General features: G+C 40.6%; 1 protein-coding gene across 2 annotated transcripts in view; it reads left to right on the forward strand.

Annotated features, from left to right (window-relative positions):
• The window catches only part of arid5b (AT-rich interaction domain 5B), a 77,951-nt gene that overhangs the window by 23,846 nt on the left and 26,299 nt on the right, over positions 1-27,806 (forward strand). For both annotated transcript variants that reach the window (XM_088304694.1, XM_088304695.1), the window contains one exon: positions 16,248-16,478. In XM_088304694.1, the coding sequence (XP_088160820.1) occupies positions 16,248-16,478 (231 nt within the window). The remainder of the gene's footprint in view (positions 1-16,247; positions 16,479-27,806) is intronic.

Here is a 27,806-nt window from a genome sequence, read left to right on the forward strand (position 1 = left end):
TAGCGGGCCGTTGCTTTTGTGCACAGGGACTTCTTGCATTAAAGAGCTAATTTCGGGTGAATCGCGCTCAAGGATGTGCGCTGAGCTAATAACACTTGAAATGGCTGACCTTCGCGTTAAATGGAGGATTAAAAGATGGACTATATACACTAGCTGCCACATTATTTAGCACATTACACACACATATACACACACATATATAAATAATTTGTGTGTATGTATATATATATGTATATATATATATATATATATATATAATTATATATATAATTTATTTATTTATTTTTTTTTGTTAAGATTAAACATTGTCTTTTCAACACCATTGATGTTAAAAAGCCAGTGAGAGAGATATAAAAACAGCATTCGCAGGTTTATATTAGCATTTTTTTTTTCCTGCTGCGGGCGGCTCCCCCATCTGCTCTGGGCATTACATCATGGCAGATTGCTCCATTGTTTCGAACATGCAAACCACCCCCCCCCCCACTCCCATTATTTATTATTATTTTTTTTAAATTCAACTTTGTCAGCATGAACACACTTAGCGGTGCCTTTGATTCACTGCGGGCGTAACGGGGGCAGCACCACAAAAAATACACACGTGCATCTGAAAAAGAAATGGAGGCAAATTTTGCTCTGGGAATCACCAGCAAACTGCGGCGGCTAAGGTCAAGGGTGGTATCAAACGATGCGGTACATATTAACGCACTTGAAGCGTTAACCGATGTGGGTGTGAAGATGTACAGTAGATGTTTCCTTCACTTTTTACACAGTTTTTCGACTTATTTATTCATAGCATCAATAGGAATTTTCATTTCAGGAATAGGTTTTTATTCCAGTGTCAAAGTGCTTGTAGCAGGATTGATCGCACTTTGCTAGGAAGAATTAGTTGTGCACCGTTAACGAAACCCAATAAAGCTAAACAAGGAAACCTGTACGTTTGCATAATTCAAGACTTTTTGATGTTGGCAAAATCACCTTTCTGTCCAAATTATTACACACTTTATGAACTATGTAATATAGCTGGCGACGGGCGGAATCCTTGGTCTCCAAAACCCATGGTTCAGGAAACTCAAAAATCTGACCAAAGAGAGGGAGCTATTTTTCACAATTTGGTCAATAATTCGTACAAAATAACATGCCTACTTTGGAACTGACCAATGGCATCAAATACAGAAAATCTGCCCAAATTTTGGCGGCAGCATAAAATCTAGCATAGACTTGCCGTATCTGGCCCCTGCGCCACATTCTCCCCTTTACTGCAGCGGTCGAAGTGACGCTGCCAGGGCGGTGTGGGTTTTTCAGTTTCCCGTCATTTGCACTTTTCTCACGATTCCCCAGTGGCAACACATCGCATATGGAAAGGATTCCCAAAGCAACATGTTTTAAGGCCCATGACTTTATTTGGACATGTTAATGTTGCAGGAGAGCCCCAACTATGTGAGAAAAGGAAAAAGGGGGGAAAAAGTGCATCATCTGCACCATTCTTTTCATATAGAGTAATAAAATGTCACAATTTAAGTTAGTAAATCACCACTTTGGCAAAGGAGGGGGAGGAATCATAGCTTGTTCTGCTCACAAGTACAGAAGACTAATTGAGTATGAAGGCACGCAGCGATATCACCGCATTCCGTTTTTTTTGTTGTTTTTTTTCCCCCTCCAACACATCTGATCTTTGCGCCAGACTTGGCACGCACACACACGCACGCACACACACACACACACGCACACGCGCTGGCGCCGATATCCCGACAATATTTCAGTCGGAACGTTTCAATTTGATGCGGAGACTAGATTGTGTCAGAGCGTTCACACCGGTCGGGATTTGCGATAAGCGCGGCGGGCAGATGCCATCCTCCGTCTCGACGACAACGGCGACAGCATATTTGCGGGATATTCGGATAGTAGTCGCTATCATCGCACGTGGACCGAGGAAGGAGCGGAAAGGCAAAAGATAAAAGGGAGGAAGAGTGATGCTTTGTTGTGACGGAAACGCTGACCATTCGTACTCTGCGAAAGACAAAGCTCAAATCAAGCCAGAATTTGCTTGTTCTGTCTGCCGAGGTGTTACTTCCTAGAAATATTAATAAGGTACCGTATTTTACAGACCGTTAGGGCACGCAGCCCCAGACTCAGCTGCTGCGGGGAATGCTTTGACAAATGGCAAAGCGGAGGGAGCCATAGTCGCTGATGCACATTTCAGCTGTTTATTAAAGAACAGCAAGAACGCATCGGAAACACGCTGAGCACCACTCACACTGGACCTGCGGTCAGCCACAGCTTACAACCAGACACTCGCAGAACACGCCACCAGCAATATTTCCAAGTCCAATTTTCCTTCTCTATTGCTAGATAATTTTGCTTGATTTAAGTAATCGATTTTTTGAAGCCCATTTTTGGCAGGGTACATTTATGTGGTTGAAGATATCCCCAAATCCTTCTTGATCATCTAACTTCATCGCCTTTGAAAGTGTTTTTGGGTGCGCTGGCATTATCGCATGGCAGCATCTTCATTATAAACTCTCGGAGAATCACAAGCTGTTTTTTTTCCCCCTCTCTCTCTTTCTCTCGCTCCCTCTCATATCATTAATTCCTTTCTGACTGCTGGCCGGAAGCCAGCGAATTCTAAATCTGTAAGCAGTAAATTGTGTGCCGGGGTGGAAAAATCTATTAGATGTATGAGCATGTCTTGAATTTGAATGGGGAAAAGGGAGGAGGGGGGTGTTAGAGCGAAAGAGATGTTTCCTAATCAAATTCGGCGTCGGCGCACTGCGACGTCAGTTAATAATTTGTGTTATTTTATTTCTGGAATGTCCCATAATGTTGTTTTTCCACGGAAGAGGAGGGGGAGGGGACAGTTAAACAATGAGCGCGGGTGGCCTCAGAGGAAATGAAAAGCTCCGTCTTTCCATTAAGCGAGGCGAGGCCTCAAACAGGAGTTTTTCATCTCTCATCTCTCCATTAGTCGGGTCTGGAACAACACACACATAGAGGAAAAGAGAGAGATGCTATTGACGTGACCTCTGCCAAGACTTCTTAAATAGACGCTGAGCCAGACAGCCACCTCCATGTTACATTTATCTGCAGCATGCGTAAATCCTCAACATCAATATTTGAAAATTTCAGCAGGTGATCGCTGTTTTTGGTCCGCGCCACATATTGCATTCTGCACAAGCGCTCCGATTTCGCTGGCTAACGTGGCGCACATTGTACGGTTAATAACTCTGCATCTTTTATGAGCTCGTTCAGCCCATCTGCTTTGTGGGATTCCTCGTCCAGAGGCGATGAAAAGAAACTCATCGGGGAAATCGCGCACAATCGAAGATGTTGTTTAAATGCGATATGGATTTATTCATCGCTAGTGCCTGGTACGACAGTTTAGATATGCTTGGTGTTTTTTATTTTTATATACCTGGAAGTTTTAGTTCTGAAAATATCGTCTTTTGATGTCGGAGTTTAGTAAAACCCGTTTATCATGGGGAGTTGTTTGAGAACCACACGCAACACAATCCACAATTTAGCGATTTTTTTTTTAAAAGGTTTTTAGGGTAAGTGGTTCTGAGAATGGACGGATGGAGCGTACAAGACCATAATGGTCAACCATACCAAATCATTTTCAATCAAATCGAAATTGCAATATCTGGCTGAAAAATTGCATTTGAATTTTCTCCAAAAATTGTTCAGCCCTATCGGACACATTCATGTGTAAATGTAAACATGAAAGAAAAGCAGTTTGGCCCTCAGGGTAGGGAATTCAGATAAAGAATACAGATGGAACAATAAATAACACAGGTAGTGATTTGCACTCATGGTGAGAAGGAATTTCAGTTCCACCTCAGCTATTGAAGTTTAAATTACCATCTCAACGCAAAGCACGTTTGTTTTATACATATGTATGTATAAAATATGGCAGATTTTGGAGAGTTTGAATTGCAATTAATTACCATTTATTAAGTTTTAAGCTGTGATTAACTCAATTACAATTTTTAATCGTTTGACAGCCCTACTTTAAACATGCAAACCTTCAGGTTCCAAAGTAAAAAAAACAACAAAAAAAACCCAAAAAACAGTTTTGATAATGTCTCCCAGATGAAACCACGCCTCGACTCACAGCCACTGCGTATTCTGTCTGAAATCCACCCGACAACTGGCAGTGATTTTGCACGCAGAGGAATAATAATCAAGTGAGAAGTGACATTAAGCGCTAACATGAATCATCATTAGCATTTGGCTCAGGCTTCTGAGAACACGCTTTTTTGTGACGGTCAGAATTTAAAAAAAAAAAGTGGAGTTGGTTTTCCAGAACGTAACCTCCACTTGCTCATTGGCACGTTTAATAAAATGAGCAAGCTAGCTTTTTTTTTATGTGTATTTTTTTATTTATATATATATATTTTTTTTAAACTTTTGATGTGCTGAGCTCAAGTGAAGCAGCATCTTTTACTGGAGTCATGACTGAGGAGGACAGAAAGGGGTGGGGAGGGTGGGCTGATCGGGGGTTTGCCAGACTGGCTGAATGCCTCCTCGTCTGCCAAGTGCTCCTCGGGCCAGTACATAACACGGAAATGGACTGACAGGTTGAGAAAGAGGATCTCGCTGATCTATTACTGGCAGCCCTCTCTGGACTGCTTCGGCTTGTCAGAATTTCTCGGAATACAACCACAAAAAAAAACAAGGTAATGAATGCACGCACAAAAATCCCAAAGCATGATGCCCCCCTAATTCATTCAGAAATGATTAGACATACCGGGAGTCTTCTTAAAGTCGCTTTATAGTTATGTTGTAATTTATCTTGTTACCAATATAATCGCCTTTTTCGGGGCCTCGACATGCCTGAAAACACTGGAAAAACGCCCCAGCTACCAATTTAACAAACCGTCATGAAACTGAGTGGACATGTTTTTTTATTACAGGATGCACCAAAAAGCATAAAGGTCGCATACCACAAATCGAACAGCAAGTTGGCTATTTTGATTTCAAGCAACCACTTTGGGGCATTTCCCGTGGATTTTCCAAGTCCTACTAGGGAATTGGTCCAAATGAACCCCGATCAAACGCAGCTATACTAAGATGGATGATGCTAAATTGCCAAGTTTTTCTGTCTACGCCGTGCCATCTACCGTGCCCTTTGTGGGTTTCAAAATCCCAGAAAAGGCTGCATTAAAATGCTACAAATTCCAAATTTTAATTAAAAAAAAAAAATCCGTAAAGGCCCAACAAGATCCTTCCAGATCACAGCATACAGTATATTAGGAGTCCGTCAATAGTATGCCATTGCGCCCACAAGTGTTTGTGAGCAGTCCAGGGATGACATCAGAGCCATCTGATTAGATGCTTACATAACTCCAAAGGATTTGACAAATTTCCATCCATGATGTCATCCATAATGTTCTTGAGGAAAGTGTCAAAAAAGATTTCTGACCCGTTGTGTGTTCATTTGGTCCTAATCCAACTCCAAAATGGCGACTGAAGCCTTTGAATTTTTCTCCTTTCCCACAACTAATATAGCGACTTCCTCACACCCCCGCCCCCTCGCGTAGTCATTCCAGTTAACAGTGGGAACGAAGCCAGTCTCATAGCCTCAAGTGTTATTCTTTCTCCAGTTTTTTTTTCCTGCTTGTCATCCTGAAACATATCAAATCGTGTTTCCTCTCGTGCCTGCCGGCTGAAATCGGACTGAATTGATAAGGGGGTGGGGTTGGGAGGGGTTTGGCTCTCTCTTTTTGAGGAATCACACATGGCAATTTCAATGTCGAATGGGATGCCATTCCTTGCCTGACCTAATTCCCAATCTCCGGATATGAGTTGTCCCCCCCCCCCCTCTTACCTTGCTTTCCGCACTCAAATGGGAACTTGCTGTTCTGTTAAATGAGCGCTTTGAAGGTGAACATGTCATTCTCCGATGGTGGTTTAACGGAGAGTGGGGGGGGGTTGCGATAATTTGCCAAGATGAGCGAGGGGAAACTCCTCGCCATGCTGACATACTTCCAAGATGTCTAATCACAGGTACTCACGGGTTTATGCATGACAAATAAAAGAGGCCATCGCAGCGGTTAGTAAATGGTCACCTGTATGGAAAGAAGAGGATCAACTCTCCACTTTCGGGGTTTTTACAAGACAAACAATAGTTTGAAGAGGAACGTAAGACAAATCATTTCCCATGCAATAACATATTTCATGTGCCCGTCTAGTCTAAACACGGTTTTGTGATTAATATTGTGTTTATGGAATTATGAATTAAGCGAAATAATTCATCCATCCCAGGGTGTTGTCATTTTATCCAATATTGCTCTCTGCTTTCTACTGAAAATGATTTGGGGCCCAGCGTTTAATCGACTGGTCGATTTAATTGTCTGATTGCTCTTTTAAAATCCTCCTATTTTTTTTGCTGTTTTTTGCATATTTTTCTTTCTGTTCTAAGGTTGAACAAATACTAAAGGACAATATATTGTTCTGCCTGTAATTCATATTTTTATTGATGGAACCGTTAAAGGACCCAAAAAGAACTTATTTCATCCTTTATATTTGATTAAAATCATTGTCAGATTAATCGTTTATCGTAATTTTTATTCTTCCAAATATCTGCAATGGCCTCAGTCAGGCCTTACACATAGTGTCACTAAACTAAAGTACAGCATGACGTCCCGGATATACGGCAGTCTACCAAGGTGTGGTTGTTGCGATGTGGTAAAAAAGTCTTGCTTTGGATTATGCGTCTTGCCATCTGCGCAACCCACTTTGACACCAAACAAAAATCCCAAAACAGATATGCACATTAAAAATTCTTTCTTACACTGCATTTTTGGTTCATCTGAAAATTTCACTGGGAAGTCAATTCGCTCCAACTTTTTGTAAGTAGCGTCTGTAGCGCCATCTGTAGGATGTCGTCAGTCCTCCCTTTAAAAGTGACATTCAAGATAGTTGATTTCGTTTGCTCCTTTTCATCTTGCACATATTCAGGGGACCACGTGGGGCAGCTTGTTTTTTTTTTTTTTTACGCAGGCGCAAGTGAGCGTGCTGTAAGTGGATTGACCCTTTCCAAACTCAGCAATTGTCCTGTCTGAGGAGGGAGGGTGAAAAAAAAGAAGAAAAGCAACACAGAAGGTCCACACCATTACTACACAAACGCATGTTTTCAGTCAAAAACAACTTCTCTTCCGCTGACGCAGCTGTGTTTATTTTTCAGGGCCTTTTTTCTTTTTCCCCTGTCAACCCCCCCCCAAAAAGAAAAAAAAAACTATTTGAGTGTTGTCGTCGTTTTTTTTTTCTTTTTTCTTTCTGACAGGCAAAGCCCCGCTGAATAACTCCTCCATGTATTACAGGGCCTATTAAATGCAAACTTTTCAATCTGGCAATCAATAAGGCGAGGCGGCGTTGGGCTGGCCCAGCGCCAGACACATTAGAGCCGCCGCCAGCGCCGGTTGCTAGGGAGCCCAGCCCGCTCGGGGGAAAAGAATGTTTAATGTAATAGAATCACATAAATCAACTGGAGGAAAAGTGCTCGTGTCCTCTCTTCTTCTCTCCTCAGCCGACATGCAGCCTTTCATGCCTGTGTTTACCCTGCCAACCAAATCAAGCTGAATTGTCGCCCATTTGCTGTGTAAACTGCTCAAAAAAATTTGAGAAATGTTTCCTTTTTTTCTTTTTCTTTTTTTTCTTCTTCTTTTCCCTGTGCCGAAACAAATGAGAGCACTTTAGCGCTTTGCTGTAATTAAGAACAGGAGCCTACGTGCATGGAGGGCTCTTGTCGGATCGCTTAAACACACTCGCTATTCGGATGAGTGCCTTTCTGCACGTCGAGCGGCGCATCAGGTTCAAAATAAAGCCAACCCTACACCCCTCCTTCTCCAGGTGCTGGAGCATCATATCACACAAACGGGATGGGAGTGTTAAAAGTATCTACTTCTGGCTTCAGTTAAAAAAAAACATGCAAACATCACACATTATGTAGGTGAGTAAATTATTTTTCAAATAACCATAAAAAAAGGATGGCTTACAGGTGATATTTGTGTTTCAAGAAATGCAGCAGAAGTGCTTTGCAAATTGCAATGACCACTTATTATATATATTCGGGACAGGAAGCATAATAGCCTCGTGTGCTCTAGGCACACATGTACTCCGTAAACAAATATAGAGCAGCTCAGCATCTAGTTGGCTGGCTAGTGGACGTTACGGTTCACCGTATGCTTTTGGCAGCGCGTACAACCTCTCGTAATTCATTCATCTTTGTTCATTCCCCAAAACAAGAAAAACTTGTTCCACTTCCCTGAAAAGTAAATCATCTGTTGTATAGTGTTTTGATCGTACACATTCTTAACAAAGCTTTAATTTAACTATTTTTTTTTTCAAGCAGCATTAAATACATTTATGGTCTGGTTTTGCATTTTGTTCAAACCGTAACCCCAAATCCAAGGTACATTCGGAAAAGTGACTTTTTGACATAACATTACATCCTTTATACAAACTGAAGTTCTGCTTTTTAAATAACCATTACAAAATCGATAAAAAAAAAACAAAAGAATAGAATACGGTTCCAGATGTCATTTTTTTCTCATCATTTACTCGAACGCTGACTTAAATAAAAACTGTATCACAGTCATTTCAACAGGATGTGGTGAGACCTTGTTAACTTGCAGATAAAGAAACGAAGCAGCGCATGTTTTGCTCGCCAATGATTAGACTGCTGGCGTAACGAGGTCAAGGCAATTGATGGCGAGCAGATCAAGGAGGAAAAAATAACTTTTGAGGCACCCCACATCACAGGATGAGTTCATCTTGTCTTCTTATATATTCAAGAATTGTGTTTATTTATTAAGACAATAGGTTTCATGATAAACGAACAAAACCAATAATTGACCTTATTACAGCTAGCTAACATGGCAGAAAAAGTCCAGAAAGTTGCATACTAGTCCAAAACGCTTACTACAGATCGTATTATTTTATTAAATATGTTGTTTATCTCTTTGATTACTGTGGCAAATGCTTTAGCCACGGTTCTGTTGGTTAGCCTAGCATAGAGGCTAAGTGCTATTGTGCCTGTTTTTCGGTGAACAACTTCAGAGTATTCATTCCACATTGTAATTTATTCAGATATTCATGCTAAATCACTTGGGCAACATTATTTTAACTACTTGTTGTAGTTATCTTGGCATATAGGCATCAAGAGTTGTTTTTGGTGATTGATTCAGAGCCACTAACTATGAGTCTGTTAGCATAGCAATGATGGGAGGGGCTAACTTGAATTTCTCCATTGCTGGTGTAAATAATATGATCAATTTTGGGCGGTAAAATATACGCAAAACCTGTTTCGTAGATTTGTTCCTAATTTGTGTTGAACAACTTTAACAACAGGTCCATTAGGTATCTTAGCATAGACTTGAAGTGATAGTGTGACTCTCAACAGCTAGTGTGGATTATTTGGTAAATAAGAGTAAGGAAAATTAACTTCAGCATGTACACAAGACAGTTTAGTAGTTTCATCTTAGGTCTGTTAGCTAGCATTGCATGGACAAGGAGAGAGAGCTTTGACGCTTTCCACTCCTAGCCAGTCAATTTTGGAGTGAATAGAAGTGATTAAAATGTTACTTCGGAAGAGTTGGACACTGGACGTATTTATTAAGTCATTAAAATTTATTATTAAGTCATAAATTTGTCAGTAACTCCCTGGATTGGGTTTTAACGCAGTGTGTTTGTTAACGTAGACAATGCTAGGGTAGTTGAGACTTGCTCTTAATTCTCATCTGCTCTGACAATTAAGCCGTACTAAATGAATCTCCAGCCCCGTTTCAGGCTTACACAAGTTTCCTTTTGATCAAACGTTTGACATTGGCGTATTTACCACGCCACTTTATCACATTTCGCTGGAAATACAGAGTGCGAGTCATTAGACACGTTAGCTGCCATGAGGCAGAGCTTTTCCGCACATTTCAAGCTTATATAATTGGCAGCTGCACGCTGCCATGACATAAAAGCAGCACGTTCATAAAAGCTAAATGAACCCGTAATAGTTTTTAGAAATTGTTAGATGTATGCACAGTGCATACATCTAAAGATGTTACGTGATCGCATTAAATTCTACTCTGCAATCAAATTTTTGCTCAGCTCTGCTCCTCTTTCAAGCATGCAACATGCACGATCAATTATTCCTTATAATCAAAAACTCCTGAAAGTCATTAGCCGCAGACGTCAGTGTGTTCCTGGGACAAAAATAAGCAGTTCAAGCAAACCATGGCTATAAATTGCAGAAAAAAACCAACAACTAAATAATAAAGTTTTTATTTAATATTTCTTTTTTTGTAAAACAGTGAAAGCCAGTCCACAAAACATTATAATAGAAGTTTGCAGATGATTACTCTGTCTACGTGGGTCTGGCCAATTGTTAGTGTTTCCATCTTCCAAATTGTCCCAATTAATTTTTTATAATAATAAATAAATAATAATAATAATAATAAAAAAATAAAACCTAATATGTATATTAATGTTTTCATTATTTTTGGGGGTTAAAAATATGTTCATATTTTGTCCCTTAAAACGTACGTAGTTTTTACTGTTCATAAATATTTTTTGAAATTGAGAAATGTTCTTACTAAATATTTAGTTGGATACATTATCCCCCCCCCCCCCCAAAAAAAAAAAAAATAACGTAATCTTAATATATTTTAAAAAAAATTTCAGTAGATAATAATTGAATTACAATGTTTAAGATATTTTTTATGATTTTTTTTTTTTCATTTTAATTTTTAACATGTTTTGTGATTATTTTTAAATTATAAATCTTTTGATGATCTTGTGACTGAAAATAATTATTATACACTATAAAAATACTACATTTTAAAAAATTGTTTTTAAAATACCCTTAGTTCATTACTGATTTTAATCTAGTAAAGAAGAAACATGCAGGAAACACACTTAAATGATGTGGAAAGCATTTTCGTCAGAAGCTGGAATCTTATTATGGTTGTGGTCGCAATTCAAATTTGGACATCCCGTTTCACCCATGACACATTGGCAGACGTTCTTGTGTTTCAGTTTTTTTTTTCCTCTCTTGAAGTTGCAATGACTCATATCAGATATTGGGCAACTGGCTAAAGTGAAGCCCTTTCTTTGACAGCAGCACTTCGTCCATCCATTATCTGTACCGCTTCTCCTCACTCGGGTTGCGGGGTGTGCTGGAGCCTATCCCAGCTATCTTCGGGCAGTAGCGTACCTTTCAAGCCTCCTCCACCCCATATGCACCTGCCCGCTGCCTCAGGTCTGCGGACCAAATGCTGCTTGAGGTGCCGAGGACTAAGCTCAGCCTCAGAGGGGATCGTGCCTATTTTGTTGCCCGTCCTTCCCAATGGAATGAGCTTCCATTAAATGTTAGGCAAGCCATTTTTAAAACCTGTTTGAAGACATTTTTTATTCTTTAGCTTTCGACTCAACATTAGACTGTCACAGTTCTGCTGTTCTTCTGGTATCTGTTGTATATGTGTTGATGGGGTTTGATTTATGTTCTAATTTCCAGCTAAATTATATTACACAATATGGAGAGCGCTTTGTTTCAGCTCCAGTTGTTGTGAAATGCGCTCTATAAATAAAGTTGCATCGTATTGTAATTGTATGGGAACAATGTGGCTTGAAACACGGCAGGGTAAAGCCAAAGAGCCGACAAAATGAGTGAAAGCAAGATTGGGGGAAAGGTTGGATGAAATGTCTTTTATGGGTCTGATTTTGTTCCTGTCTTCTTTGTTTACACTGTTACCTTCCTTCGCCCCACCCTCCAAATGAAAAAAAAACATCTCTAAATATTGAAGAAAGAAATCAGCACATAAATCCATGAGGGTACCAACCTCAAGTATGAAAGGCTCCATTGTATTATGAAAAAAAATATATATTTTTAAAATATCTTAAATTCCACCTGTCATGTTGCTGATCAAATGGAATGGTCCTAAAGTGGAACAAAGCCTAACAAATATATTTTGTTCAAACAAATTGAAGATAAAACGTTCTTCTACTGCTGTGCTTTTCATCATTTTGTGGTATTTTTTTATATATTTAAAAATTTGTTTTTGGGCCCTATATATTTAACTCTCCCTTTACAATACCTTGCAGTTCAAGTTACTGTATATGCTACATTTGAATTCTCTTCCTCTCGCCCTCTCCCCCCTCACACCCCCTCTCTCGCTTGGTCCCTTTATTTTCCCGTTTGCAAAATATTTATTGTGGAGTTTTTGTACATTTTCTGAAGAATTCATGGGGTTCAATAAAAAAAAACAAACACACAAAAATAAACAAAGAAAGGTGTCGTTTGCGATTCTGCCGTCTTCCCCGCAGGCCGTCTAGGCGTATCAGTCTGATCTGACTTACGCCCGTCCTCTGCTTGCTCGCATGCATGCATGCGACATTATTTCTGGCGTTTGGGCTTTGCTCTTATTGAAAGCGGACCAAAGAGAGGGGTGGTAGTTGGGGGGACACGGCATCTGTCAGTGACAGTGCATGCAAGTGGAAATGGGAGGCCTGGGGGCCGTTAATGGCAATTTCTCCACGAAGACGGCGTTACATAAACAATTAAATAAATTCATTAAATTTGCATGAGTCATAGCTTGTACAAGCTGGCATGAGACAAAATGTACCAGAACGTTCCGCTAATTGAGAGCGACTCGGCGCTGTAAACAAAACGGCATCAATCACGCAGAGTGTGTGCCATCAATAAATAACAATACTGACGTGCTCGCGTGCGTGTGTGTTACACAAAGAGCCCAGTGTGATGCATTCGCGCGCACACAATTTCTTTCAGCACATTTGAATATTTTTAATATCTATTTTAATGGGACCACCTCACACACGGATCCTCTGCTTGTACTGTTAAGCCTCCAAATTATTCATAACATCTGCAAAGTGAATTTTTATTGCTGGAACTTGCTACAGGAAAGCGACAGGAATTGCTTGGAGGTATTCATGCAAAATGTTCGCCATTTCCATTGTTAGCAATGATTCCGACCCTGGGAAATGTGGAGGAAAGGCACTGGAAAAGAACTTTGAGCGTAATTTTTTTTCCATGTCAAACTGGATGGATTATTGGACCCAACCTTTGGCATACCAGTAGTTTAGTCCATTTTTTGTTGGAATGTTCCCTATGAGGTGTGAGGCGTCAAAGCTCTCGAATGCTATACACCACTGTTGTGTGACAACGTTTGGCGCGCGATTACGCCACTGCGCTGTTGGGAGCCCGACACCACTGCCGTTTATTGCTGCAGCGTTGGCAAAACAATCCCAACGTGGCCGCGACCAATTAGAACGCTTAGACAAACACAGCCACGGCCTTTAATTGTGAAAGGTCGCGTTGGTAGAACAAAGAGGGAAACTTACAAAATGCGCTTGGCGCGCACAAATGCGCAGGCCTCGACAAATGCCCGTTTATGCTTATCAAAGCCCTGTGGCGCTCTCTGCAAATTGAATGTAATCAAGTACAATGTGTGTGCGTGTGTTTCGGGGGGGGGGATTACAGTGAGAGACACACACACAATAAAAGCCGTGACATTTCGGGAGTGTGGGAAAAGACGCTGCCATACCTGCAAGCGAAACCTGTCAGAAGCGCAATATTTAATACATACAGGGTGTCAGTGCAGTGCATGTTTGCAATAATAGACCGTAAATCTGCCGGCTTTGTGATTTTTCACAACATGCACGTGTGTGCGCAGGTTATGTCATGCAGAGTGAAAAATTCCGTCTGCGTGATTTTCACCGTAAACCGTAATGGTTTGAGTGGAAGATCAATTTGAAATGAGTTGAGGTGGTTTGTTTAGACAAAAGTAGTGATGTGACACCACCGTGTGGAATGGAGGAAAATTACTCGCAGTTTAGCTCGTGATATGGTGCTTGTCAGCTCGTTAAATACGATGACACAAATGCTGCGTTTGGTCCTTTTGTCTCATTTGTGATGGGTTTCCTTCCCATAGTCAGAAGGTTTAGACTTTGCAGTTTGTTTGGAAGTGGTCATCACGCTAGCTGCCATTCATGGGCCTGATAGTCTGCTGCAAAAGTGTTATGTAGGAAGAAAAAAAATCTAAACAAAGGTTTATCAGCCTTCAAGCTCAATAACATAACGAAAGAATCAGCTCCTAAAACACAAGTCGGCGGCGGAAATCCGCCTGAATGTCATGTCCAAGGGCGATATAAAAGTGGAGCTGGGTGACTATGAATTATTCATATTCGTGTTGCCAACTGCCTGCCGCGGCTTCGTCAGGCGAGTTGCCGGCCGCTTTTGTATGCTGGAGCTATACGAGCAGAGCCAGCCGTATAACGGGACATAGATTTGTACACATATTTTGGATTTTTTATTTATTTATTTATTTTTTTAAATCGCTGCCATGCTTGTCTGTATGCACTCGTGTGGTGCCGCAGCCACCCACAAACACAATTTGCATGGATGTTTGGCGCAAACGTGTAAAATTTGAATGTATTTGAAATGGAAACGAAAACTATACACTATGCTGAGTTGCACTCGTACTATTAAGTTACCTAAAAATACTAAGAAAACACTAAAGAAATACTGGTAAACATATTTCACTTGACTTAGCTCGGGCACCAATCCAGTTTTTCAATGTAGACGAGACGGAAATCATAAGAATATATTTAGGGAAATGTACTGTGCTTAAGAAAACTGAAATAAACACTTGAATTGATTTTATTCATTTAGTTTTTGTTTAACCTTAACACAAAATGTTTTGTTGTGCTTCCCTATCCCTAGTAGGCAGAATACAATCGACACATGCAAAATGCAGTATGTGCTTGTTTTGCATCACGGATGACCCGGATTACTACTAACGCATTGTGGATTAGGCATTGTGCGTATCCGTTTTTTTGCAACAGACATGAGAGTGTAGTGACAAATATGGCGGAGACACACTCCATTTCACATTGCGTTTGCATCTTAATTACATGCACGTTGGAGGGGCAATGCAGATACAGCTGAACAGGGTGATTACTGGCTTGTAAATATATAAAAAACGCAATATGTGAACTGAATTTAATTATATTTACATTGTTGTGAGGGTGGTTTGAGAATTGTTCTTTCATAATGAGGAAGGGCTGCATGTAAAGCTTACTTTTTAATTTAAATTAGCATTGCTGCTGTAATGCGCATTTACGCTGAAGCACAGAAGAGAATTTTTTTTTTTTTTAAATTGCGGCACTATGTACTGTATATGTTGTTACAGCTCCAGCTGTTGTGAAATGCGCTGTATAAATAAAGTTGTATAGTATATATATGTGTATATATATATACATATATATATATATAGATAGATAGATAGATATGTAGATATGTAGATAGATCGATATAGAGATGTAGATAGATAGATAGATATGTAGATATGTAGATAGATCGATATAGAGATGTAGATAGATAGATATTGAGATATAGATATATATAAAAACCTAAATTATGAATAGGTTGACACCACATGCTCCTTTTACCGGTTATGCTCAGCTAATGTCCATGCTTTCTATTAACTTTCCCTACTATATATCTGTGAGCAGCGCACTGAGGAATGGGCCGAGATTAGAGTCCGACCGGCATGATAACCCTGCTGTATCACGGTATTAAAATTACATCTCTAAAGTGTTTTTTTTTTTTTTTTTGTTTTTTTAATATTTGCGTAAATATAAACATTTTCCTTCCCGTTGAACACACTATTTTTCAACAAAATATAGATTTTGTATATTAATAAACGTTTACCTTGTTCAGTTTATACAAATAAATAAATCAATGTTAACGTTCTTCTTTTGTTTAATTCTTCTTAGTAAGTCACAGTGTCCCATCACCAGTGAGCTATTTTTAGAACAGACTACTCATTTTGTCCTAGCGACTAACTAGTAACCGCTGGGACCATTTTCTGAATTTAATTTTTTTGGACACTGCACATCAACGGAGTATTCAATTGTGTGTAACTGCTCACCCATCCTCTCTCTGCTCTCACAGAAGGAGGGAGGAAAAAAAGCTAGTGACCCCAGTTCACTTCAAAGAGGTGGCTTGTTGATTTTACTCTGTAAGCAGCCAATAATTGTGTGACCTTCTTACGAGTCCCAGTTGCTCATGACTGTGTGACAGCCAGTGTTAGTGGTTATTGAAATTTTGACTTTTGAAAATTCGTGGTGCAGTCTCTGGAATGGAGTGGACACAAACCTGAACCTCTGCGTGTGTGTCTGTGCGTGTGTGTGCGTGTGTGGGGGTGCGTTCGTGTGTGTGTATGTGTGTGTTTGTACAGGTCAGGAAGAAGACGGCAGGAAGGTGCTGGTCCTCAGCTACCCGCAGTACTGCCGCTACCGCTCGGTGCTGGTGCGGCTTCGAGACCAGCCCAGCTCTCTTCTGCTCAACCACACGGTGCTGGCGCTGGGCGGCATCGCGGCGCTCAGCGCCAACACGCGCATCCTGTACTGCCGCGACACCTTCGAGCATCCCACGCTGCTGCGCAACAAGAGCATCTGTGACCAGTTCGGTGAGTTGTGGCTGGAGTATAACTGTGAAACCTTCATGACGATTCTTTGCCTTTCTTTGTCAGACTTTGTCTGTCATAAGAAACAGGAAATATAACTATGCTTTTTCAGTACTCAGTTTGCTTGCAAAGGTCAGAAAACAAAACCAACCCAATGTTCCGATTGTTTTAAAACGGCTTACTATATGTCATTACCTGTATGATCAAATCTGATTTTAGCATTAGCCTTTAATTTTTTTGTATACAATTTTATGCACGTAATTCCATTCACATTTTGATAAAAATTCGAATTGATTGTTTCGTTTTTATGATATAATGGATAACATGGATGCTGTTTTAGTTGCATCAACAACCACTGAATTGGATCTGGCTGTTTCAATTTTCAAAAGTGTTTTTAACCGGCCGGGAAGCGAGTCAGTGGAGCGCCGCCATTCAAACAGCCTCGCCTGTCTTAAAGCGTTATGCTCTGGAATTTTTTGGAGTGCCGCAACATGTCTGCTCTTCTGATTGCATCACACGAAAACAAGTAGATGTGATTCATCTCCTGACGAAGGGACTTTCATAATAACAGCTCGCTCGTCCTCTTTCAAAGTCATTGCTGCGGTTTGTGTTCATCCTATGAATGTTGACCTTTTGCATATTGAATCCATCTCAACAAAAGTTGATGTCATGACAACGAAGAGATGAAACTGGGAGGCGTCATTTCTGTCTTCTTCACAAAATCGTAATTTTTGCAATGTTGAACATTTTGAAATTGTGATGTTTCGAAAAAATCCAACAATGGTTAATTTCTCGCATCTTTCTGTGAATTTTCTCAAGGAAAATGTGGGCTTGTTCGACAAGTTGGAATGTTTGTAACGAATCAGTGGAAAAATGGTGCATTTCCCTATTTGGGAATTTTGTGAAATAAAATGTGGACTTCAAATGGTAGGAATTCTGGGAATGTTGAAGATGTAATGATTTGAATCGAAATGTTGGGAAAGGTCAGTAATAAAGTGGACTTTCTCAATTCATTTTAGCATTTTCCTGAGGAAAAAATGAAATAATTTTTTAAGTTCGTTGGATGTTTTGAATAGGTCGAGAAATTTTGACTTTCATTTCTGTGTTCATTGGAATGAGGGGCGGGGCAAGGAGGGCGGGGAGGTGCTTGTGGGTAAATGCATTTATTTGAGAATTATGACTGGACCTTTGTGGAATGTGAGAAACACTAACTGGGATATTTTGACTGAGTTGAACATTTGACCTTGGACTTGTTTGAGTCAATGTAGGCTTGTGAAAAGTAGAAATGTGTCAGCAGCCAGTGGGCTCAAGCGAAAACGAATTTTGCTGCAGAATAACTTGTGCTAAAATAGGAAATGAAACACTTGTCCCTGTTTTGTGTCATTAAATTGGAGTGATTGAGTATTTTTTTTTCCCGTGGGTGATTCTGACCTGCAGCATAGCCGGAAGGTCATTAGTTAAGTGACTTTCCCTTCGCGCCTCACCTCTTACAGGGCAATTACTCAGCAGTCACTCTCCAGGGTTTGGAAAATAACTTTGCCATCGTGACGCCAACATCCTGCGGCCTCCGTTTGGCTCGATGCCACCATCGGTTTATTTTCATCAGCCGCGGGGAGCGCCACTTTTTCTGCATTTGGAGGTTTACAAGCACTAACCAACACAACCTCCTCCCCCCTTCCACCACCATATATAGTTTCTCTGTTCACTTGTTTGTGCTTGACAAGCAGCAAATTTCCATCATGCTGCCAAGGGCCTCGGAGGGCATCTGGCTTATTATTATTATAAGCACATTTGTGAGCTTTGCGCATACGTAAGCCGCCATTTCCTGGCTCCGTAGCCACTTTTATTCAGATAAATACCGGCGCTGGAGTAATGGCGTCCAGCTGTGACATAATCAACTTTTCTCTTTTCTACAGCGAAGTGACGGAATGAGGCTTGTGCGCGTCAGCTGGTCAGTCAGATGAAAGAAAGCGCAGTGTGAAATACAGAAGAAAGAAAAATGGTGTGATTGACTCTATTCCTGGCGGGCCCGATTATGGATTCATCACAGCGGCGCAGTAGGTGTACAGGCGCATTGGTTATATAAGCGGCGGCGGCGGCAGCGGCTCACTCTTGATTTATATTTATACGCTGTGATTTATTCCCATTTGTCAAGGTGAATTTGGAGTCATCATCCGACCGCTATTGCAGCGTTAACGCTCGCCACTGTACCCGTGTAGTTTTGTACTGTACTATTGCGGTGGAGTGGGTGACGTAAGACTTGATATCCGCAAAGACACTCATCAGGCTTTTATCCGAAGCGATCTGCTCTTCAAGCTTTTAAAGCACTCGGAGCCCAGAGCGGGAAACGGGAAGGCTCTTCTTGGCAGTCGGGGGGGGAGTCCCGAGAGCCACGGCAAGCACACACAAATGGGATTGTTGTTAGGAAATTGACTTTTTAAGCCAAAAATCCCACGGGACAGTATCAAAATGATATGATCTTGTCTTTATTTACAGTGGTACAGGTCGCACAATATATCGCCCTCAATATCGTCATCGGGGTAATGACACATGTATGCAGTATGCGTATCGCACATAACGTGCGAGAAATTAGTTCTTTCAAATGGAATTGTATGCTTTTCTCTGACTTTGGACTTTAATTTGTCCCGTGGCCAAGCTTGTAACTCAATTTACCAGCGCAGTGGCGTTAGGGACCGGGCTGGCCCCCACATAGCAACAAATCCTGATGTAATTTAAGCCCATTTTATTGGGTTGAGGGATTTTATTTATTTATTTATATATTTATTGTAACCACAACATTTCAGACAAATACAAGTTGGCTCCCCCTCACAAAATTGAAAATAGTTTTTAATAAAACAATCAAGGAATAGGTGAATCTGCAGGTGCCGACCCGCAAGTATGCGGGGTGCACTGTATCGTAACTAAACTTTCTCTTTTGAAATGAATTGAAATGCCTTTAATCCTTTCTGGTCTCCAAAAACAGTTTTGGTTGTCTTTTGTTTGACTGAGTGCCTTTGCTATGTTTTGTTTAAAAAGCCATATCTTGTGTTCGAGCTCTAATGGAGCTAGTTTGCTGTGTACGAGACATCTTGCTGTTGCTGAGCCTTTTCTCAGAATGTGAGTTTCTTCCAACTTCTGATTGGCTAGAATGGCTTTAGGATTGAGTTTGCTTACTCGGGCTCCCTCCCACAGTCCAATCTTTTGTCTAAATATAAGTCTTAATGCCTGTTTTGTGTGGCAGGCAGCCAGTCAGACAAGGGTGCATCCCATTTCTTGCGCCCTCAGTCATCTGGGATGGACTCCCTCGCAGGCTCTCAGCCAGCGTAACAGTTAGTGTAGCACTGAAGGAACTTTTTTTTTTTTTAAATCACCCGTGCACTTGAGGACACGGGTGACAGTTATTGTTTATAATATATCATTATAAGCACACGTTCATTGCCTGCTCGGATTAGACGACGCCCACGTTGGCTCACGCCAGAGGGAATGTTGTGTAGGTTTCAATGGCAAAAAAACAAAAAGCAAAGCGTTGTAAAGGCCATGCTGCTGCAACAGAAATTGTAGGTTGGTGTCGCCGCGACGCAAGTACATTTACAGATACATGAGTACAAAAAAGATTAACGATTGATTTGACTTCAGTACTTGCAGATTATGAAATGTACAAAAGTACAAAAGTGAAAAGTAAAAATGACATTTTACTGTCAAAGAAATACTGTATAAGGCTGGTTTAGATATTTTGGCACAAGAAATTAAACATCTTTGCGTGCACATAATGGTTTCCCGTCTTTTGTTAAATAGGCGCTCATACTGATTATAATGATAATAATAATGATAATAATAATAATAATAAATTGTTACATCACACCTATTTTCTGCTTTAGAGCTGTCTTGCATTGGTCTATCTTTTATTTGATCAACAAAACAAATCCCAAAGCATTGCTAATGTGATTTCAGTCATAAAAAAATGACAAATTAATTGGTTGTTTTTGTTGGTTATTTATTTAAGTCATTCGAAAGGCCTAAAATGATGCGGAAAGCTTATCTAGCTGACACCTTTTTTACATAAAGTAAATTTCAACAAAGAAAATTATTTACCACAAAATCGCCAACAGAAACAAAATTCACCAGCAAAAAAATAAAATAAATCATAGTCCATGTATAATTTCACACAATAGAATTTGTAAAGAAAGACAAGAAAAAAATATTTTTTCAACACCAATATCGGACTCAAATGTAAAAATGTGACCTCGTTCATGTATTTTGTCATTACTTGGGATTTGAACATTGTTTTAAAATAATTAATAGAACCGCATGTTTTTAAACACAATAAAGTTTTAGCTAATGACCAATACTACTTTTCAAATGTAGGGAGTGCAACTAACAAGTAAAAAAAAAAAAAAAAAAAAAACACTCAATCCCTGAAATAGCTATTAAACAAAAATAACAGTTAAAGTACTTGAAAGTATTTGTACTCAGTTACTCACTTTCTGACAATTGCTAAAGGACTTCCGCGGTCAGCGGGCGCAAATCGAAACCATTTCAAGCACGCAAGCCGCAGATGCCTACTCGATTTATATTATGATCTACACTTTTCCCTCATCCTCCCACCTCCTTCAATTCCTGGAGTCGTGCTGACCCTTCGTTCCCCTCTTGTGTCAGAAACCCAACCCTCACACGGGCTTAATTCATCACATGGAAAGAAGCCAGGCAATCACATTGGGAAACACGACTTGTCGTCGCACGTCAGCTCTAATCTAGTCCTTGTCTGCCGTGTCAAACTCTATATTTCAAGCAGTGATGTGTTTGTTTGTTGGAAAACTCTCAGTCATTGCTGCTTGGCTTTTTTTTATTAAGCAGGGATCTCCAGTCGAATCTTTGCGCGGAGGGAATGAGAGTAAAGGCCTTTTATTGCTTTAAAGATTAATATTGTCGCCATTGGCTGGATGAAAAACAACCTGTGGACGCTTTGGCTTCATAAATCTTCCTGCACTAGAATGTGCCAGGAGGAGGAGAGGGGGGAAAAAAACTAAGAAAAATAGGCCATGTTTCACTCTGTGATATCACATCGAGAAATACCAAAAAAAAGAAAAAAACAGGAAAAAAAAAACATTGACTCCTGCGCAACATGAACTTACAGTATGATGTCACACTTTCCACAACTTCAGCTGCTCACTGGCTCGCCCTTCGAAACATGAAAATCACATTAGGTGAAATGAAATCTGCATGCACGGCATGTGCGCTGACCTTCTTGCGACTATGTTATAAAATTGTTTTGCATTTAACAAGTCGCTAATGCCAAAACTCCAACAAATGTGTCATTGTCTTTCCTCTTCATCAAACAATTACTAATGCAGTCATGGCCAAAATTCTTTTGGCAGTGACTTCCATTTTTTGTTTTCGCTCACTTTGCTGCCTCACTTTTCATGTTTGAGATTCGCACTACTTCTGTATTGTGCTATAGAAATGAAACAAGCCATACTGGAATCTGGCGATAGTTCTCATTGCTGCCTGAGTGGATTGGGTCAAAGCTGCAAAAATATTGACTTGTTTCACAAATTGGGTAGATTTGATGCATTCAGGAGTTGATTTATTTTATTCAACATTTCACCTCCCAGTAATACGTATAAAAAAAACACATTTACAACTTGGGTTGACCTAAACGCATATGCTGCCGCCACGTGTAGTGATTGACGTGTACAGTATTTATTGACAATATACGTGAGGCTCCCACGTCGCTTCTTGTTTGTATTTTTAGCAAGATTGCCGGGAGGTAAACAAACATCTGTGGCTTGGCTGAGGTTAACTGCCTTGATCACGATAAATAGCTCGCAACAAGTAAAAATAGACACCAGGTGTTTTCTTCCGTCTTCATTGCATGTTAATTCATCTTGTGCCATGTCTGTTGGATTTCATACGTGCTCTAAACAGTCACCAGCTATTTCATTTCAAAACAAATGTTTGTTTTGCACAGTGAGCCCTTTCTGATATTTTGCTCCTCGGGTGTAAACAATATTCTATCATTCCGGCCTTATTTTTCTCGCTTTTCATCAGAGCTGCGTGATTATAATATCCATCATCGGTATAGACGTTACATAATCAGCGTTACATGTTGTTGCAGCTGTGGCGCTTGGAAAAAGCTAAATCTGGTTGCCAATCGCAGGGCACAGAAAGACAAACAACCACTTGCGCTCACAATCACGCCTAGGGACAAAAGTTAGAGTGACCAATCAACCTACCATGCATCTCTTTGGAATGTGGGAGGAAACCGGAGCGTATGCAAACATGCAAACTCCACACAGAGCCAGAATCAAACCATGCACCACTGTACTGTGAGGCGGAAGTGCTAACCAGTCGTCCACTTTGCCACCCTATATATCAAACCAGTAAAGCCAATGAAAATGAATAAGGAAAACAAACAGTCATCTTTGGAAAGATTGTTATGAAAAGATAATGACAGAAGAAGGGGCTAGATTTCCAAGGAAGAAACAAGTTGCATTCAGGAGATAATATCAGCAACCTTACTTAAAATAAGGCTTCATCGCTACATGTGATTCTCACACATCAAGGCTGATCGGCGCAATTTGGGTCAACACTCTTGCAAATGGAACAATGACGCCTTCAAGTGGAAGCCAAGTCAATTTGCAATGTTGTATGGTCGGCAACGAGTCGAAACGGGGCTCTGATAAATGTTGCTTTAGTTGAATCATAATAATTAAGCAGATAAATCCCCGTTTTTTTTTCTGACATTTTATGCAGCACCGCCCTCTGCTGTTGACTGAAACTTGACATCAAAGTGGCCGCCAGGCTCGCGTTGCAGACGTCACGGCTAACCTGTTTTCTGGGTTGGCGCAGATCCTGTGACAGTGCGGTGCGAATCTGGCTTTGTTGTCAATCCGCTGAGCGACGGCGCATAACGTGCAAACCTTGAAAATTGGTGCGCGCTGGTGCTGCTGTTCAGGATTATTTTCATTGCCAATTTATCTGGCTATTATTTTTCTTCTGTCAAACACTGAATTGTATTTTTTTGAATTGGTATTATTTTGTTTTATTTTATTTTCATCTCTTTATTTATCTTTATTATTTCAAATTAACAATACCAGAAATGCACAAACTGATTATGATTCAGTTACTGGATTGGCCATAACATGAAAAACAAAATGTATGTTAAAAAAAAAAAATCTAAATTAAAAACAGATATTTGCAAATGCCCGAATTTGATTAAACACAAATATAATCCCTGTGTTTGTATTAGCACAATTTTGTAGGCATTGTGTGGCCTTAACCACTTCCTGTGCAAGTCATCATTTTGAAAGAATAAAATAATTGTGATGCAATGCCTGATACCCCGTCAAGCACCCTACAACAGCCCCCCCCCACATGCACACACGCACACACCCCCCCCCCCACACACCCACACACACACACAAACACACAAAGTTAAATACCAGACGAGCCTGTCGCTGCCTGAAGTGATTGACTCACTCACTAAAGTTGAGCTGCGCGCTTGTCAAACACGCGGCGTGCAGGTGGAGGCTTGCTCGCTCGCTCGCAGGTTCTTCCCGCTTGGCCTTCGTCAGACGTGTTTACATGACAGCGGAAAATCAAGCCCGGTGTTTTACAGCTTTTTAAGAAGTGCTCACCAACACGCCTGCGATTACAAAACGAGCCGGAGGAAGCTTGTTTTGCCGTAAAAATCAGTCTTTTATAATGAATTATAAATAAGCTCCCCAACAGAGTACAATAAATCGGCGTGTAAAGAGGCAAACATGAAGACGGGAGGTGCTGTGGCCTATTTTATGGTGGCATTGATTGTTATTTATAGCCGCGGCGGCTTTAGCCTTGTGCGGCTTTTCCCCGGGATGATCGCGTCGCCGTGATTGAGCTCATTGGGTCGCCTCAATCCCATCAAGTGTAACTAGAGCGTGATCTATTAGAATACATATGTTTTATTGATGTGTTTATCCCACCATTCATTTATTTATAGGTCGATGCCGAGATTTCTCTCTTTCGCTCTCTTTCTCCTCCAGTAATGAATAGGATAAGCCTTGAAGCTTATCCACCGCTCCCTTTTATAGCAAAGCCCCCCTTCCCCACCACCGACCCTCTCCACTCTCTCTTGCTCTCGCTCTCTCCCTCTCCCGAAAGCCAAATTGAAATCTTTCTTTCAAGCCCGCAGTCCTACTGAGTGCTCGTCGCAGTCTGTCGGTATCAATGATGTGCGAGCGGTTTTGAAGGTGATCCCGTTTTAGCGAACGCTGCGCGTTACGCAATGTTTTAACGCTGTTGGGAGTTTTATTTTTCTCAGGAGCTCCTCGGGGTGACACGTTCACGTATTTACTTACTCTTGTTGAGCAGCAGAGGTAGAGGATGTCACATCCTGTATGTGCATGTTATATGCAAGTTTAGTTATTTTGCCAAAAAAAACAATCCAGTCGCGTTGAGTCTACTAAATTTCATAAGTCATTTAATAAGTCATAAATTACTTGCGTTACACACAAAGAAAATTGGGCTGTTTTTGTCCCAATGTTGCTCCTTCCAACCAAGGATGTCAAACACCTAATTATCTTGTGACTGTTCCTGTACGATTATTCTTTGGTCTGAGGTGTGTTAAGAGTGGATTTGTCCCGACAACAGGGTCCAAAAGTCCAAGTCGGGGCCGACAATCTTAATTATTAAGCGCCGACGTACAACGCTCCCGTCTCGAGCCTCTACGGAAAACACTCGGCAACCATGTAAGTGCCTTGCTCGTCTTGGCGTTTGGGAGATACGTGTGATCACGCGAGAACTGGATTCAATTATTGGTATGTGGTGCTCTGTGTTGGGATAATCGTAGCAGACCACACACAAAATGACTTGATTTGATAGGGCAGGTCACAGATAACATGTATCAAGCCTTCAACAAGTTATAAGTCAAAACACTAGCTCTCCCAAAAATCACTGCACATTATTATTATTTATTTTTTTTCAGTTCTGATTTGGTTGGCTGTCAAATGCTGATGGAATCCAATCTGTCAAATTGATAGCTACGATTCTACCTTTACTGTTTCATTAAAATTTAATTACCCAAATTTAAGAAAGCCAAGTATAAAGTGACTTTTGAAACACTGTCTGAACTTTTTGTACATTGGCACAGAGGTGGCTTTACACTCAATATCTGCCCTTGCGTTATTTATTTATTTTTTTTAATGATCCCAACTCCCAAACCAGTCCATCTTTCTATTGGGTATTTCTTAATTGTCTTCTCAATCAAACGTATGACTGACATGGTTTAAGTTTCACCAGCCATTAGTGAGTTAACCTGTCACGTTAATGTAGCTTACCTGTCTTTGTGGGTTTTAAATTGACGGATAAGTTACACGATGTAGTTGTTGTCTTGCATTTCTTTTGAGAATTTTCCTGAAAATGCAGATTTTCTATTGCAAATGGGCAAGACTTGTTAAGTCCATGTCTAAGTAGAGTTGAGTCTCGTGAAATACCAAGTCTAAGTGAAATTGAGTCTTTCATAACTCTTAACCAAGCAAATCCCAATTCCTCAAATGCTGGTTTAAGTCCCTCACCCCAGGTGAGCAGTTGAGATATTTTGCCCTGCCGGAGTTTAGCCCCATGAGAGCGTTGCATAATCGCAGTGTGCAGCTAAATGCCAGGGTGGTATTATTAAGTAGACTCGGGTCGGCGCATTCCTCTGCGACCGTGTCAGTCCGTCAGATGTGGGTTAAGATTAGTTAGCGCTTGGAGGCGTCATGAGGCCATCACAAGACCAGTGCTTATATCACCCCCCCTCCCCCCATAAAAAATAATGTCAAATCAGTACTGTTCTTCCATGCTCAAACTGTGCTAAAAACATAAAAAAAAATCTAATAAAATAACAATTAATTAATAAATAAATAAAGCAGTGTTTTAAATCTTGTTAACAGGTACAACTAAAAGTAGTGTGGCTTAGTGAATAATATTACGATTGGTTGGCCGTTAAGTCTGCGTGTGATTGTCTGGGCGTGAGTCGTGGTCTACGACTGCTCCTTGCGAGTGTTCTCTCTTTTTTCATTACCGTGTTTGATTGCTGGTCCCGTTAGACAAGCAGCTGAAAGTTTTTCTTGCCCACATACCAGAGCATTACAGTGACTTAGTGAGCAACGGTCCAATCTGAAGCTTGAAAAATGTTGTCTTATAACAAAAAGCAAACAAATTCTAACTCTGAAAACGTAGAAGTTGGCACACAAGACACTTGAGCGATGAGCTGTCACCTGGTGGTGCTTGATGGATATTTTGGAAATGAATTGACAAAGGCAAAAATGCCATCTAATGGTGTTTGGCTTGTTTTTTTTGGTTAAGCAGTGTATATCAAATTTAAGAGACAGGGAGTATGCCTTAGTTGCGAAAATATTTTGTGCTTTAATCTCGGATGATTATGGAAGTTAGGTTTGAGGTATGGGATGTGTTTTTCCAGGAAATGTGTGTTAAACCCCCATGTTCTAGCACTGTGTTCTTGCGAAGGGAAAGCTTGCGCCTTCACACACCACATCTACACTCCCCCTCACAAAACACACACACGCGCACACACGGAGGGCCAATGAATCAGATGAGAATGATTTTTTTTAATCCGTGGCAATAATAAACTTCTTTGAAGGCCTTAATTGGCTCTTCCTGGAACAGCAGAGTTTTGCTTCATTTGATCTGATGAAAGCGTAATGTTGCTTCTCTCCTGCCCCCCCCCCCCCCCCCCAAGCGTGCACAACAGCGCACAACTAATGAATTAAGAACACACAACTCTTTTTTTTTTTCCCAAAGTATTATTATTTTCTCCGGCTCGCCCTCCCAAATGAATTTCATAATAAGGCAAAGAAATTCAGACTAAAGCGCTGTCTGCTAAATTGCCTTTCATTTGCCCTTGTGTGTGTGTGTGCGCGCGTGTGTGCGTGTGTGTTTAGATTGAAGAAGATTGTTGACTGAAAATTGTGATTCGCGGAAAGGTGGCGGAGCGAGGTCGCTTGGAAAATGCAACGGGCAGGCGAGCGAGAGAGCTGGCTTTCCTAAAACATTTATCACGAAAGGAAGGTCAGCCAACGCACAAAGGCAGCGGTTCTCAAAGTGGGAGCCGGTGACCCTTGCAAGTTCGCGATCCCAAGCTTGGGCATCTGCTGAATAATCAGAAATAAGTCATTACGTGGTGTCATTTGAATTATGTGTGTGTGTGTGTGTGGGGGTGTGCGGGTGTGTGCGTACATAATATAAGTAAGAGTAAGAAATATAAGTAAGAGCACTATTATTTAACTGCATTTATGGTAATTATTTAATAGTAATTTGTTTTCAGAGGTTTTTTTCCCATTATGGCTACAT

The sequence above is a fragment of the Idiotropiscis lumnitzeri genome, chromosome 9 (assembly GCF_059441095.1).
Source record: "Idiotropiscis lumnitzeri isolate Australia: NSW breed Sydney's pygmy pipehorse chromosome 9, RoL_Ilum_1.0, whole genome shotgun sequence".
In the NCBI taxonomy this organism is placed as follows: Eukaryota; Metazoa; Chordata; class Actinopteri; order Syngnathiformes; family Syngnathidae; genus Idiotropiscis; species Idiotropiscis lumnitzeri.